The sequence below is a fragment of the Canis lupus genome, chromosome 3, assembly GCF_048164855.1.
Source record: "Canis lupus baileyi chromosome 3, mCanLup2.hap1, whole genome shotgun sequence".
NCBI lineage: Eukaryota > Metazoa > Chordata > Mammalia > Carnivora > Canidae > Canis > Canis lupus.
The window spans coordinates 76,499,251-76,515,892 of record NC_132840.1 but is presented as its reverse complement, the minus strand read 5'-3'; the positions used below and the strand labels follow the sequence as shown (position 1 = coordinate 76,515,892).

Genomic DNA, 16,642 nt, shown 5'->3' with positions numbered 1-16,642 from the left:
CCAAGATACAAATTCTTGAGTGGGAAAGTACAAGAACTCACAAGAAAAAAAATCACAAAGGGGTTCAACAAAAAATTTTAACTGGCAAAAGAGAGAGGCAGTGGACCTAAAGACATTAATTCTGATGATCCATAATAAACACAGATGAAATCTGAAAACATTACACTAGGAAAGAAAACAGTTACAAGTAAGGTCACATAGTATAGGATTCTCTTTACATAAAATGTCCAGAACAGGCGATTCTATGAGGCAGAAAATAGATTTGTGGTTGCCAGAGGCTAGGAGGGGAGGGAATGGGAGGGAATGGGAGTGTGGGGCAATGAAAATGTGCTGGAATTAGAGAGTGATAAGTATTACACAACTTTGTGAATATACTTAACAACCACTGAGCTGCACACCTTAAAAGGGTGAATTTTATGGCATATGAATTATATCTCAATACAGGTGTTATAAAAGTTAATTTTAAATTTACTGGTATTACAGTTTTATTTATAATCTGTAAAGGTTTTTGGGTTTTATTGTTGCGTATAAATTACACGCATTACGTGCTTATACCTAGCTTTATGTTTGCGTACATTTAAGTAATGTTATAACTAAAATAATTCGTCAATAGCTTGGTTTGAGTCAGTTACCCTAAAATTCACACCCCAAGTGAGGTCAGCTAACTGTTCATAGAGAAGCCCACCATCTTGGGACACCTGGGTGACCCAGTGGTTGAGCATCTGCCTTTGGCTCAGGGTATGATCCTGGAGTCCCCGGATCGAGTCCCACATCGGGCTCTCCACATGGAGCCTGCTTCTCCTCCTTCTGTCTATGTCTCTACCTTTCTCTGTGTCTCTCGTGAATAAATAAATAAAATCTTTAAAAAAAAAAAAAGTCCACCATCTTGAGACAATAACTAAGTTGTCTTTTTATCTCCATCAACATTAGAGGCTTTAAATTAGCATAATGAAGATTAGAAATTGGTTTTCAATAGTGGTTGGTCAGTCATAATGGCAAAAGTAGAAATGAGTTCTCAAGGGAGATCGGTGGCATGCAAGATATCTGAACTGGCTTGAATATCCTAAAGATAGTACTCTGGCATGAACAGGGCATAACAATTTAAGGAGGCCTGTAACCTGTATTTTTAGGGGAAATGGCTATGACTTATCAAGCTTTTATTTTTTTTTTAAGATTTTATGTATTTATTCATGAGAGACACAGAGAGAGGCAGAGACATAGGCAGAGGGAGAAGCAGGCTCCCTGCAAGGAGCCCGGCATGGGACTTGATCCCTGAACCAGTATACCCTGGGCTGAAGGCAGACACTCAACCGCTGAGCCACCCAGGTGTCCCTTAAAAGCTTTTACACAAGAGGATTCTGGTTGCCTGATGCCAGTGCAAAGGGTAACAGAATCTTGCCTCTATAACAGGACTGGTTTTCTGTGAAGATCCATATAGAGATATTTTAGGGTTGTGGGCCATCCTGCCTCCACACAACTATTCAATTCTGTCACTGTAGCATAAAAGCAGTGATAGACAACTTGTAAGCAAATAAGCATAGCTGTTTCAATAAAACTTTATTGACAAAAACAAGTGAAGGGCCATAGCTTGCCAATCCCTGCTCTAGAACATTGTGTTTATACCACCCAGAAGAAGAGAGGAAATGCCATTAAGCCCATACATTAGGTCTCTGCTTACTGATGCATCAATTGTGCAAGAAAGGTATATACCTGGCTTTCATGATTTACTGGTGGTGAAGCTACTGAGGAGCAGCTAGTCCTCACTTATTTCCAACATTTTGGCAACTATTGCTATCTAGCAGAAAGAACCTAACAGCTGTATATTGCCAAGTTAGCGACTCGATGTTGGTCCAGTTTGCAGAAACACCTCATTGCTGCTTTAATGGCCTATCATTTTAGTGTAGACTATTAAGACAAGTAAGTGAACTTCATGTCAAAAAAAAAGGTATAAAAATTAGGCTTGGGTTAAAAAAAATCAAGGGGGAGCACTCGAGTGGCTCAGCCAGTTGAGTGACTGACCCCTGATTTCAGCTTGGATCATTATCTCAGAGTCGTGGGGTCGAGTGCCCCACATTGGGCTCCCCACTCCTTGTGGATTATGCTTGAGATACTTTCTCTCCCTCTCCCACTACTGCCCCTCTCCTTCCACACGCTCTCGCACATGCCTCCTCTCTCTAAAAAAATAAATAAATAAAATCTTTATAAAAAAAAAATCAAAGGGCATCAGACACAAACCACATATGAAATAAGAGCCAGGCTAACAGGGCACCGGTGGATTCTGAAGACTCAGATACCACTTCCAGTCCAGAATCCAGATGGCTGTCCCCACATGTTCTAAAAAGCTAACTTGCAAAGAATTGTAATCATTCACGGTACTGGAAAAAAAGCAAAAGAGTTAATCACCCAAAACCAATTTTCTGTGGTTTTGCAATTAGTTCCTTGACTTTCCTAATTTGATTTGAATCCATTTAATATTAAGGTCACTCAGAATTCCCCAAACCCAGGCAGCCTGAGTGCTAAGCACACCCCAGATAAGAAGTTACACTTGCAGACCTCAACACTCCCACTGATATGGTTACCCAACCAAGGCCAATGTTGTTTATCCTTATGGCTCAGCAGTCTAATGTAATAAAAAGGAAGAAATTAAAGGGAGAAAACACTCATTTTATCATCCACTGCCAGTTGGGTCTCTTCCCTCATCAACCCATCCAATCTACAATGATCCTTTGATAACAGAATTGACTATTATCACAAGCTTCTGCCTACAGAAGGCCTCAGGGAAGAACTTCTCAAATTTTAGAGTTTCTTAGGCAGCCTAGGGAATGCTGAGAACAAAATGCATTTGGGCCTTGAAATCTGCTTTTGGAACAAGTGCTCTTGCATGATGGTACCGTGAGTGCTCCTAAGACCACAATTTGAGAAATCTTTCCATGTGGTGGCCTACCTCATCTGACCTAGAGCCTCTAATTAACACCATTGACCTTGGAATCTGGTGGCCTGTCCACATGCTAAAGGATGAAGCCAAACACATAAATACAGTTTTGCCACCAATATCATGTAAATAAATGAACCACAGAGAGGTGAAAGCTGACTCTGAAAGTACCAATCATTTAAGACCACCAACTTTCCCTCCCAAAATCTACTGGCCTCTGCTTTCTAAATCAGGCAGGCAAAGATGGCATTCATTCAACTACTGTACATCTGCTACACATCAAGCATTGTGCAAGATCTGGGTACTACATCAGACACCGCCTCTGAGCTCACCACTGGCCAGGAATAACAATCAACTTGCTGCCAGCACCCTGCAAATAAACTACGGCGTGAGAACAGACATAGCTATTAGGTAGGAATGGAGGGCTTAGAAAGCTCTCACCTCAGCTCTTAGGTGTAAGATCCAGAAAAAATAGGGGCAAGAGCAATGCAATGAGGGCTTTCCGCCTCAGCCCCAAATCAGTCAGTAGGCAAATCTAGGCATCAGTTACTGCATCTTAAATTCAAGAAATTAAAATCATATAAATAAATTCAGGCCCAAAGAACTAAAACAGAGAAGACCCAGGAACACTCCAGGACCTCAGGACTGCCAAGAGGATGTCACAAGGTACCAGTGCTCAGGCCTGGCTTCTCACCCCACATTCCCCCACCCCTCTCCTCTCTGCACCCCAGCCCAAGGCAATCCAAGGATGCCTGTCTTCTTGGCCACGGCCTGCCTCTGTGTGTGTGTGTGTGTGTGTGTGTGTGTGTGTGTGTGTGTATACATAAGAGAAAGAGATAAAGTGGTAAGCAGGGCAGGAAAGGAACTATCTGGCAAGTGCCCCAATGCAAACAGCCTAACAGAAGACAAACCACTATAATTAATAGTGACTCTAAAAACTTTTTGCAAAGTATATATTGGGGAACCCTTCTTGCCTATAGCCACCCACATCTTCTCTTCCTCTCATCTCAACCTGATTCTCTGCTTTCCTTGCTGGGGAGGTCCTGTCTCTACCCTGGAATCCTTCCAAAGGGAGCAGCCTGCCTCTGCCTGGCCTGCTACCAATTCATGTATTTTAAGCGAGAACCTAGGGGAAAACATTACACCTGATTTTAGTTCCACAAGGTTAACTGTGATGGAAGGCAAAGCGCCTGCCAGTGACCAGAAACCATCTTCAGAGCCCGAAGTCAAGGAGGGAATGGCCACCATTGAGAAAATAAGCACTTCTCCTCCAGGAAGAGGAGCCCAATCTGCTCTCCTCAGGGGGGCTTTTCCCTTCACACAGGGCAGGACAGTTGCCACTTGCAACTTGATACAGTCGCAAGGCAAGCCCTGTTAAATAATCAACTCTAGTTTTAAATGCGCAAGCCCCCACCCGTTCCAGCATCTGGCTCCATCCAACACATCAAATCAAGGGGAAGATTTTCCCAAAGGCTGAGAATTAAGCTACTTACTGACAGCTGGAAGCTTAATCACTGCTTTTCTTAGAGCATTAACTCCCACTAGCCAATGACTACACATTCTATTAGCCATGGAAATTAACATGTGTCCAAAATTCCCAACGAAATCCTCCTAATCTGAAAGGAAATCAGGCAGCGAGATTAAAGAAAATTGCCACTGAGCCCCACCTCTCCTCTCGGGGTTCTTTCAATTGGGATTTCAAAGACACTTGTGTTTGACAAGGATGCCTGGCTACCAGGAAACCACCAAATCCCAAGAGCCCAGAGACATCCCGAAGGACTGTCCACGCTTCTCCACTCCTCCGACCTTCCAAGACCACCCAAGCCCCACGGGAATGTCTGTCTACGTCCAGTGTCCCTCGGTCAAGCTCCTGGCCGCACTGACCCTCTCCCCGCAAGACGTAAACTCACCTGCTTGGTCCCAGGATGCAGACCCTGAGAAGGGAAACTTGGAAGGAGTATACGCGTTCCTGAGCGCTGTCCACTTACCACCGCCTTTGTAGCAAACATGTATTTGTCCCGGAGCTGGAAGTCTCTCACTTCCTCAAGGATCACCTCCTGGTTCTCCAGGGACTGGAAGAAGTCCGTACTTCTGAAAACCGTGGAGTAGCCAGAGGGTTCGTGCCGCTCCACGTAGATGGTGTTGGGCTTGTCATAGGGATCGATACCCCTGGGGGAGAGAGAGCGGTCGCTGTCATCTCCGTGTGTCACCACAAGAGGCACGGAGGCTCGGCCATGCAGATAGCCAACTGGAATTTAAGGACATGATGGTGGGGGGGGTGGGGGACAAATGATCCACTCTGCCACAAACGCAGCCCTCTGGGTGCTCCTCGGCTCAAAGACGGGAAGGTACTGCCATTGCCCAGGGTTTAGGTTGCTACTGTGCTTCAAAGCGCCCTGGGTCTCCCTCAAGGCCGGCCTTGGCCAAGCTCGAGAAGAGCAAAGAGAGGAAAAAGTACAAGGTGGGGTATTTTGGAATCAACAGGCAAGGGACTGCTTGGGGCTGTCAGCTGAGTTTCTCGCCTCAAGTTACAAACCTCAGAGAACCAAGGAGTGTGTTTTCCCGGGGCGGGAGGCTCTCACAACAGCTCTAGAAGAAACCACAGGAGGAGCCCATGAGCCCAGCCTTGCTAAGGGACCCTGCCCCTGCTGTTGGTCCATCCTGTGGCGCTGTCACCCATCGTGCAATCAGGACTCATCCTGCCAGTACAAAGTCACGCTCTGCAAGGCTCCTTCGCAAACTTTTTTTTTTAACTTATTTATTCATGAGAGACACAGAGAGAGAGAGAGAGGCAGAGACACAGGCAGAGGGAGAAGCAGGCTGCATGCAGGGAGCCCAACGTGGGACTCGATCCTGGGTCCCCAGGATCACGCCCTGGGCCAAAGGTGGCACTAAACCGCTGAGCCATTGGGGCTGCCCTACACAAACTCTTTCTCATGTGTACTTATCTCCCCAGTGTCCTTCAGAAGCTCAGAGCTCATCCCTCTCCTGCTCCCTGTGCTCTGCCAACAGAGCACCCTCTGCAGGGATGCCCCCACCCCTGCAGGCACTCCGATATGCATGTCCAAACCCTACTCATCTTCTGAGGTCATGTTCAAGGCCCCTCTTCCAGGAAGCCCTCCCCCAAAGCTCTCCTTCCTTCTCCCAATACCCGCAGTGTAGCCGTGCAGTGCTCAATTTCAAAGCTTACATATTAATTTTACGTGAGTTTCAAACAAAGGTAGAAAACTGCCTTAGGTGGGCGGATGTGGGAATCACTCCTGTGACTTTATACAGCGGTGCTTCTTAATTCACTGTGGTGCATCTTATTCATCGCGTCCTATTGTTCATCATAACGTGTCTGAGCTTCCTAGAGAGAGTACAGATGCCTTTAAAGGCCACGTCTTCTATTTCTTTTTGTCCTACAGGGCTCCCAGCTGAGCTGAATCTTGCTGCGCTGAATTCCTGCACCACAGTACAAAGGTGGTCCACGAATTCAGTGCATTTCCAAACTGAATGCTGTAAGGTTGACTAAGTCGAACTCTCTCGAGAAGAATCTCAGAATTGAGGTCCCCTCCAAATGAGGCCCCCAATGGTAGCTGGGAGGAGGACTAATCTGCCTTAGGTTTCCTAGCACTCAGCAAGATACCAGGCCAGGCAGACCATTCAGTGCATGGGGCAAATTAAGAGAGCCTCAGAGGGGGGGACGCAGGGATGACCCAAGCAAAGGCAGGACTCGCTTCTGTACCTGTCTTGGCACAGCGCCATATGCACGATGGCTCTCAGGGTGATGAAGGCTCTGAAATAACATTCCTTCAAACATACACTGTCAAAAGCATGAGAAGGAAGGAAGGAGGGGAGATAGGAAATAGAAAACCAAAAGATGCGACTTTCTCCCCACAATCTGGAGTCTCAGCAGGGCACTGGAGAAGCTAGCGGCCTCCGTCCCAGTGCAGGAGACAACTGCTCATCATCAGATTCTCTGTGTGCGTCTGTGTGGGGGTGGTGGCATGTTCTCTCTTCCACAATTAGAAGTACTGATTAAAGTACTTCCTCTACCCTAGAGGATATGCAAATTAAAACAAAGCTGCTGGATATTTTTAAAAAGGCAGAGAGGAAGGGACCTTCACTCAGATAATTTTTGAAACTGAGCTCACCTCTGTTATTCTTTTCCTAAACAAAAGCGGTATCTAGAGATAGAAAGAGCTGTGGCTTCCCTCCCAGTTCTCTTCCAGGATCCCTACATGGACCTCCCGTTTCTGAGAGCCACTCCACCTACAAATGCTGCTACTTTGCAATCGCTAGCCTTCCACTACTGTTGCCTTTGCCCTCGTTTGAAAATCCCAAGCCTTGCTCCATCTCTGGGCACAGGCACCAGTCCTCACCTGGCCTCACCCACAGCCCATGAGCAATGCTCCACGGGGCATCCCGGAGTCCCTCCCCGACCGCCCTTCCACTGTCCTGTCTTGCCAATCTCCAGCTCTGGATTACACAGATCACTGGTTTTCCGGCCTCCTGCCGCTCCCAGGCTGCCACGCGTTATTGAATAAATGTATGCCATTCTTCTCAGAGAAGTTAGATTACACTCTCACTCACTATGGGAAATCCTAGGGGAAAAATCCTCCAAACGGCCTGAAATTCCCTGACACCAGACATGTCATTATCTAAAATAAGATAGGCCAGTCCTTTCCCCTAAGATATCTGCATCCATGCACAGAGGCACAAGTACAACCTACAAATCCCCAAACGTGGTGTTCCTTTACTCAGCCATCCTTCCAGTGTGCCCCCCCTAATATGTGGTTACCTAAACAGATAAAAGGACAATCTGTCCCCTTAAAATTCAAATAAAACAAAAGGAAGTTCTAATGGTACTCCTTGGGTGGAGGTTATACTTGGCTAAGAGTGTGGTTACAATTTCACTAGGACACTAGTGAATTTCTTCTGCCCAAGGAAAAAAACAAAAGGATCAGAAACAGGCGCCCTCTTTGAAAAGGAACTCCAATGGAGCTTGAAGACACTCGGCTGTAAGGCCCCTCCCGGTGCTCTCTCCATCTTCACTGTCCTCATTCATCAAGGAAGCAATACCAACTCAAAGACATTCCCCTTCCAACAGAGCTAGAAGCAGCACAGACAACATGTACCAATGCATTTCATGAGGTTTAAAAACCACATGGGGGGATCCCTGGGTGGCGCAGCGGTTTAGCGCCTGCCTTTGGCCCAGGACGCGATCCTGGAGACCCGGGATCGAATCCCACGTCGGGCTCCCGGTGCATGGAGCCTGCTTCTCCCTCTGCCTATGTCTCTGCCTCTCTCTCTCTCACTGTGTGCCTATCATAAATAAATAAAATAAAATAAAATAATTTAAAAAAAACAAAAGAGAAGTTTTAAAAAATAATAATAATAAATAATAAAAATAAAAACCACATGGAAAACCGAAAACACAAAAGATATGCTGAGAACTATAAGTGAACATACACATGTGATACCTCATGTCACAAAGGACCATCCTCAAATATACAAAGAGCTTCCAGAAGTCAATGAAAAGACTAACCATTTAATAGAAAAAGAGCAAAGGGCATGAACAGACATGTCATTAAAAAAATAATAATAATGACCCTTAAGCAGTTAAAAAGATGTTCAAACTCACTTGTAATAAGAAAAATTCAAACTAAGACTACACTGAGATACTATGTCTTGCCTAACACACTGGCTGGGAGAGGCACCGTCCCATGTTACTGAGGTGAGAGCAAAATTTGACACTCTGTACAGATTTGACGATCTCTACCAAAGTCAAAATCTTAATGCTTTATTCACTGGGGTTATATCAGTAAACAAAACTGGCCTAAGCCCCTGCCCTTTTGGAGCTTTCATTCTATAAAAGAGGCAGACAGAGGCACCTGGGTGGCTCCTTCGGTTAAGTATCTGCCTTCAGCTCAGGTCATGACCCCAGGGTCCTAGAATCAAGCCCCACATCAGGCTCCCTGCTCAGCGGGGAGACTGCTTTTCTCCCTGTCCTGTCGCTCCCCCTGCTTGTGCTCTCTCTCTCTCTGTCAAATAAATAAAGAAAATCTTTTCAAAACAGAGAGGGAGAGAAAGACAAACAATAAGCATAATAATCCCATATTAGAATGTGGTAAGTGTTATACAAAAAAAGAACAATCAGGGCACAGGGAGTAGTTACAATTTTACTAGGATCCTAAAGATAGTAGGCCTCATTTAGAAAGCGTTATTTGAATAAGGTAAGGGAGTACACAATAAGTATATCTTGAAGAAGAGCAGTCTCGGTAGGGGAGAAAGCAAGTGCAAAGGCCCTGTGGTAGGAATGTGCTTGGCATTAATCTGAGAGTAGTGATGGCACATATTAGAGTGTTCAAGGCAAAGAGAGGAACAGCATGATCTGACCTGTTTTTAGGAAGATCGACCTGGCTACGTATGAGAATTAATTCTAGAAAGAAGTAGTAGCAGAAAGACTGCCACGAACTAATGAGTGACAATGATGGCTTAGAGTAAAGCTGTAGCTGAGTCGCAGATCCTGGATATAAATCGAATATAGAGACAACAGGATTTCCTGACAGGTGGAAACTGAAGCATGAAACAAACGTGAAATCAGCGATGACTTCCAGCTCTTGGCCTGAGCAACTAGAAAGGAAATAGGGAAGATTCCAGGGGCAGCTGACTGGGGGCAGGGAAGGTCAAGAATCAATTTGGGAGTGTGACCAGGCTGAGTGTGACCGGGCTAAGTGACCTGCTGGCCCAGCACGTCCGCTCCCAGGCATCTGTTCTGCACATCCGTCCACACAGGTACGAATGCACCTTCTCAGATCCCATACTGCAACCCGTAACCACGAAAGATGAGAAGCAAGTAGACTAGAGACCACTGTGCGTCCTCGAGTACAGCCCTGTGGATTTATCTCTCCTTCTCAAAACCCTTCAGTGTGGCTCCTCACTGCTTTCACAATTCGGTCCAGATTCCTTTACTGAGCACTGCAGATTCGGATCACGACGTCCCTTCCCAAACTTCACCCAACACACTGTCCAGAAGTAAGACTGTGTGTTCTCCACCCAAGTGCCACGGTGCCTGGTCTCTGCCTTTGGCCATTCTATTCCTGTCTGCAATCCCCGCCCTGCACACCTCCACGCCCCTCGGATACGTCCTGGCTCAACGGCAGCCACCTCTGAGGAGCTGTGTGCAGTCCTCCCATCTGGAAAGACTATGTCCCTCCTCTGGCTTCTCCCGCTACGTCCGTGCAATCTGTGCTGCTTTCATGATGAGTGTTACGTGCACAAAATGTCATTTCTTACCACCTAAGCTGCAGTCTCCTTAATAACTAGATCCATAAATTATTCAACTTCTACCCTAAAGCATCTAGCATGTTTTATATTCAGCAGACATCCTCCCAAAAAATAACGTTATGAATGAACAAGTGAATAAATTTTATACAGAGAAAAATCCCCACTTTTGTTATCATGCTCGAAGAGTGAAGGTCTTTAGAAATTCAAATCCATGCAAGTGCTTCGAGATTCCCCTGGGTTCCCTGATGGATTGAAAAATGCAAAAGCTCTGTCACTTCTCTCACAAATAACCTTCCTGTCTCATCCCCCACCACCCTGCACGGTGAGTGTGTCGTACCTGAAGCCCTACTTCCCAGGTCTGGAACATGCCTTTCCTGAACCACACACTCCACATTTCAGGTGGGGGCAGGTCTGTCCTCCACGAAGGAGCCACAACCAAAGAAAGGTGATTATGTAATTCAAACTTCTTCAGGAAGTAGATGACTTACCAAGAAAAGGACTTCACGTGTTCCTGAATCAGGATCCAGGTCTGGCCAAAGTCATCAGACTTCCACAGCTGCAAAGACCAAAAGGACATGACGGGATGAGGATGCAAGAGGCAGGCACAGCCCAGACGGCCTGGCCATCAAACCCCCGCCGTAGATAACACACTATCCGTGAAGACAGGCCCGGAGGTTGCCAAGGCCGGCTCAGTCCCTCCAAACGCCAACAATGGCAGGGAGGGAAGGCCAGATTCCCACCCTCATGTCCCTCTCTGCGGTTACAAAGGCCTCAGGAATGATGGCAAGGAAAAATGGGTCTTGTCTTCCATTTACGGATCATCAGAAATTACAGTTCACTCAAGATTAGCCCTCACGGATAGTAAAAACAAAAGGATGACACTCTACTTTCTTGAGTGGGAAACGGCGTCCTGAAAAACCCGTTAGTGGGCCACGGTGATCGAAGGTGAACAGAGAGGACGCTGGCTAAGCGCAGAGGCAAAGAGCACCAGGGGGCATTGCCTGAATACGAAGCATAAGGCCACGAGTGACCGACTTGCCGATCTCCGCCACAGCCCCTGAGCTTCCAGACACATCACCTGAGAGTTCCTCTGGCCCTGGTGACCATGTACTAAGCGCCAGAAGACCAAAAACAACATGAATCCACCTACACTGGTAAACCGACCCACTCCATACTTGGGTTCTTCCCTCAGGCATGTAAAGGGAAACAGATCATGTTTTGGTTAAACAGCCTGCAAAGAAAAAGAAATGTTCCAGGGTTCCTCTGAGCCAACCGCTCAAAACTCAGTTAACCCGATCCTACGGGTTTCATGGGATTATATCAGACCAACAGTCTCCATTTGCCAAGTTTCAACCTTGAGATATAAATCCTACTTGGGCTCTCTCCCCATCTCGCATTCCTTTAAATCCAAATTTAAGGAGAAAAATACACACATTTATATTATATGCACACACACACACACAGGAAAAAAATTAAAGTTAATGGCAAGTTCAAATAAATGGTACAAAAGCAGTGTGTTTAAGGTGGAAGACGGGAAACGTAGAACAGAAACTCAGTAAGAGGTCCCAGCAGAGCTCAGACTCCAGATTTCTTTAGCTGGCTCTCTTGGATTAATTTCCAGAGCTTCGATGTACCCCACCCCCGCCAACTCACCCAAAAACCCACAAAGGCATATCTACGCTGAGAAGAGTATGATGTTTAACTAACAGGGCCTACCGAGCGTTTGTCATGGCACCCCTAGCCAGGACGCAGACTGAGCATGCCAGGGAGATACAGTTTTTCTCAGCCCTGGGAAGTGAAATAGTACAAAGGCAAAGCTGGGGGGAGGAGGAGGGAGGGGCTGGGGAGGTCACTCAAAGGACACCTAATCCACAGGGCCAGAACAGAAAACTCGAGAAGCCGCACCTGACTGTGTTCCAGGAGCTCTCTTACCTGCTTGTTGGGGTGAGACCTGTCAAAGCCCAGGAGGAGGTCGGAGGCCTTGCTATGCAGAAGGAGATCAGCTGCCCGGAACGGGATGGAAAAGCCTTGGAGGGTGTTGCAGAAGTCAAAGGTGATCCAGAGGTACTGGGCATAAGCGTCTGCAAAGATGTACTGCAAGAGAAAAACAGAAGAGCTCAGAGCGGGACCTGGCCAGGGCCGCCCAACACTCTGGCCCCCGCCGCGGGGACTCAACACAGCTTCCTCTCCATCTCCTCGTGCACACCAAGCAAGGCTCAGGGAAAGAGGGGGTGCAGGACAGGCTCCCCTTTAACTGGGTAACAGAGCGAGACAAGCCTCTCTATTTTTTTCCTTTCAACTGACCTGGCCATTCTCATGCTCCAGCAAGTCATTCAGGCACAACCAGAGGGTGGCTGGCTGTTGGTAGCTGGGACAGAGAAGTCCCCCTCTTCAGACTGGCTGCCCACACCTGGGTGACTCAGTGGTTGAGCGTCTGCCTTTGTCTCAAGTCGTAATCCCAGGGTCCCTGGATGGAGTCCCCATCGGGGTCCCCGCAGGAAGCCCGCTTCTCCCTCTGCCTATGTCTCTGCCTCTCTCTCTGTGTCTTTCATGAATAAATAAATATTAAAAACAAATTGCACACAGACCAGACGGCTTCTCTCTCTCCATCCCCTGGGCACCTACGGGGCATGTCTTTCCAGGAAAATCCCTACAACCACTCCCATGTAGGAAGATGAGCCAGCCAGGTGACAGGGCAGCTCTGAGGTCCAAGCTGCCAGCAGGGCCGGCCGACTCGCTGTGGGCCCAGCAGGGAGAGCCCTGGCGAGCAGGGGCTTCACCTTACTTAGGCTCTGGACCAGTGTGACTGCAGAGTGACTGCCAACCTCAGGAGTTCTCCAGGGGAACCAGGGCCAAGGCCATTCAACTTAACATGTGCCTAGGGAAGGGAGTGCTCTCAATCTCAGTCTGAAAAGATTTCTCCAGAAATCTATTCCATGGCTTCTAAGGGTCTCACATTTGAAGATCTAAAAATCACGTAAGCCAGGTATAGAAATTATCGTCACATCGTTCGTGATCACGGCCAAATGCGTCCACAACAGGGGCGCCCGGCTGACTCAGAAGGTGGAGCCTGGGACTCCTGATCTCGGGGTCATGAGTTCAAGCCCCATGTTGGGTGTAGAGTTTATTTAAAGAAAACAGATGTGTCAGGAACACTTCTTAGGACACGTAGCATGTGAGTGGATGACCTGCGCATGGCTTAGCTCATTTCGCCCTCTGGTCTGCGCAGCCAGTCAGCGCGTTAGGTAGAGTGTTATCCTCCTTTACTAATAAGGACACTGAAGCATCCAGAGGTCAAGTGGCCACGGTGACCCAGGAGGCAGCATCTAGGGCGATGTCGGCTGGGTCAGAGCCCACCCCTTAATGCTTCACCAATCCTTTCTTCTCTTCCTCCAACAAAGAGGCAGGATTTCCTGAACCTAATGCTTAGGGATCACACCACGCCCCTGGGCTCAGTCAGGTGCCTCTTCTCTTCCCCTCCCCCCAAGCCTGGGTGGCAGCTCCCTCCCCTGGCCCTCCTGCCACTCGGTCTCCTGCCAGGCCTCCCTGCCCCACACCTGACCACTCTGCCCTGGACCTCTCCTCTGGCTCCTTCCCTGCCTTCATCCACTCCCTGCTGCCCGGTCGAACCCTGACTTCTGCCCTCCTCGGCATGGCCCCTCTGATGCGCCAAGAAGCTTCAGCATGGCCAGAACTGAGTCCTCCGAGGCCCTCCCGCCAGGTCCCTAGTTCTCAACATACCACCCACCTGCTCCCAGCCTGCATTCTCACAATGTGAGCTGGGTTTTCAGGCCACTGCCTTGCCTCGGCCCCACTCCCTGCTGCCACACACCCAGTTATGTTTTCCTTTTCATGGTCTCTGTTCTCCTGTTTATCCCCAGTGCCACCAGTACGGCCCACTCCCTTCTGGGGCCCACGAGCAAACTGGAGCCAGGCGCTGGGCTTCCAGTCCATCTTGTGCCTTCCAGGGCTTGGCAGGGTGTGGAACATTCAGAGGGTGACACAAAGTCTGGCTGAGTCACTGGGCAACTTTATTATCTATATTCCATGACCCACCCCCCTCATTACTTGCTGAGCCCTCTCTAATCCACCCTGCATCTTGCTAGGACACATGCTTCCCTAAGAGACTCTATTTTTTTTTTTAAGATTTTACTATTTATTCATGAGAGACCCAGAGAGAGAGGCAGAGACACAGGCAGAGGGAGAAGCAGGCTCCATGCAGGGAGCCCGATGCAGGACTCGATCCTGGGACTCCAGGATCACGCCCTGGGCCAAAGGCAGAGCTCAACTGCTGAGCCACCCAGGGGATCCCCCCTAGGAGACTCTATTTACAGCAAGTCCCCTACTCAAAGATCCTTCCACAGCTCCCTACAGTCCTGGAGGTTTTGAGAAAGCAAACTCTTCCATCTTCAGCTGGGGGCCTGCCTGGTAACTCGGAACGCCTCAGTGCAAACCCTCCACCCAAGAAGGGGACTCTGCGCTGCCTGCACAGAAACCCCACGCTGGCACCCTGAAATCTCTCACCCACGGCCTTCTCCCCGTCGAGGACACCACCAGCTGTGCTCAGCTACAGGAATCATGCCCGTCCTCGAAGCTCCATTTCCAACCCCAAGTACCCCGTGAAGTCTTTACTCCTCTGATCAACCTCTTAATCCCCAGTCCTCGGTCAGGCCCGGCTGTTACATAATAGGAAGTGCACGTAACAGGAGATCCAGCAGGTCCCACTCTGCCCTTAGGTCCCTAGACTGCCTGCCTGTCCAGGCTACTCCAGGCCAGCCCCACAGATTTGCTGGCAGAGCTGACCTCTCAGGTGACTTCCTAAACTGTGTGATTTCAGAAGTATCCTCAGACACCCCCATCTCTCCCACCCTGTTTGCAATCACTGAATATTCCAGCTTTTGGCTTCACACGATGTTTCCTCTTAAAATACTGATACCTCCAGAAACCTAAAATAAGCTACAGAACGCACCTCCACGTTAGCCTAAGCAATTCTCTCCAGGTCTGAGTGGGCACGAAGACAAGAGGAAGGACAGAGGAGGCAACGAAGGAATATACCTCCAGAAGGTGAAAACGAAGGCTGGTGGGGGGGACCACCTCTCAAGGCTGGGAAGCCTGGCTGCACACACTCTGGGACCTTTTGTAAGGAGCCCAGACGTACTGCATGGCTGACCTCGGGTGCGCTGTGGGGCCGGCAGCACTGCCAGGTGGCCAGGGCCGCGCACTGCTTCAGGGAGGCAGCACACAAGGCTGAGAAGAAGGAAGTGGGGCTGCCAGCAGGTGCGAAAATAGACCCAAACACTCACGTGACCCCAGAGCCACTCCATCTCCATTGCAAAGAAAACCACTGGACCAGAGCTGCTTGCCTAACCAGCACTTCCCTTCTCCTTCCACAGGCACACATCCCCTCAGACTTCCACGTGGCCCTTGCGTGACATCCTCACCTTTCTAAGCAGCTGCTAACGGTCATTTCGACCATCTCAAACCACTCTCCTTGACAGCACCCCCAACATCTTCACATGGGGGATGTGCCTGAGCCCAGCACCCTGGCGGTGTTGACGGCAAGGCACCCGGCCTGTGTGAAGTTTCTCAGGAAGTGGTAGGTCTGGTGAGGCAATGTGCCTTCCAAAGGACAAAGGCAAACGTAACAGAAGTAACTGGCACAGTAAGAGTCACGGTTTCCTTCCTGAGAAGTTAGGGAGGGGTAACGCCCTTCTTTGGGGAACTAGAAACTCAGCAGAGAATGCTGCGTCTCCAACCCCACTCAGCCTGCTCCAGGCCTGCGCTCCACCTGTCACTAGGTTCTCCAAGAAGGCGGCTCCGCTTCCATCTCCTCACCGACGCCAAAGCATGTCCGTCTCTCCCATGTGAAGCCCAAGATGCACCACCTCCCACATAGGGGGACCCAGGCTGCAGGCATACCTGGCCCTTCTAGTACCCCCAACTCCTTGACAACCATCCCTGGCGTTCTCGTCTTGCTTGTCCCAGCACCCTGGCCCCTGGCCTGCTCCTTCTCCAGACCTCATACTCCAAAAGCCCCGCTCCCCCTGCACCCCACCTGCTCTGCAAGCCCAGAACATCATCTTTCCTGTCTTCTGACTATTCAGACATGTGTGTGGGCCTAGCAGCTGCTCACCACAACCCATGACAAGCAGGAAGGAAGTCGGGACCTGCTTGCAGACATCTGTGCCCTTGTGGTAGGAGGTGAGGACGGGGCAGATGGAGCTGAAAAGGAAGATTCCAGACGGACCATGGGATGGTTCCAAAGCCACAGATGCAGTAAGAGTTAGCTCTGAGACAATGTGTAAAGACAATGGTAATAATAATCAACAGGTACCATCCTGACAAGGTGAGTAATCGGAATGTGATTTGCTTCCTGGAGGCAGGGGGTGTACAGATCTGAGCCCTGGGAGAGGTGGCAAAGCCAGCCAGCAGGCTGGA

At 48.9% G+C, this 16,642-nt stretch overlaps 1 protein-coding gene across 1 annotated transcript in view; it reads right to left on the bottom strand.

Moving 5' to 3' along the window:
- The window catches only part of SORL1 (sortilin related receptor 1), a 156,561-nt gene that overhangs the window by 115,506 nt on the left and 24,413 nt on the right, over positions 1–16,642 (bottom strand). Inside the window, exons 4-6 of the mRNA XM_072822405.1 lie at positions 12,137–12,298; positions 10,693–10,760; positions 4,921–5,101 (exon numbers count right to left, since the gene is read on the bottom strand). Of these exons, the coding sequence (XP_072678506.1) occupies positions 4,921–5,101; positions 10,693–10,760; positions 12,137–12,298 (411 nt within the window). The remainder of the gene's footprint in view (positions 1–4,920; positions 5,102–10,692; positions 10,761–12,136; positions 12,299–16,642) is intronic.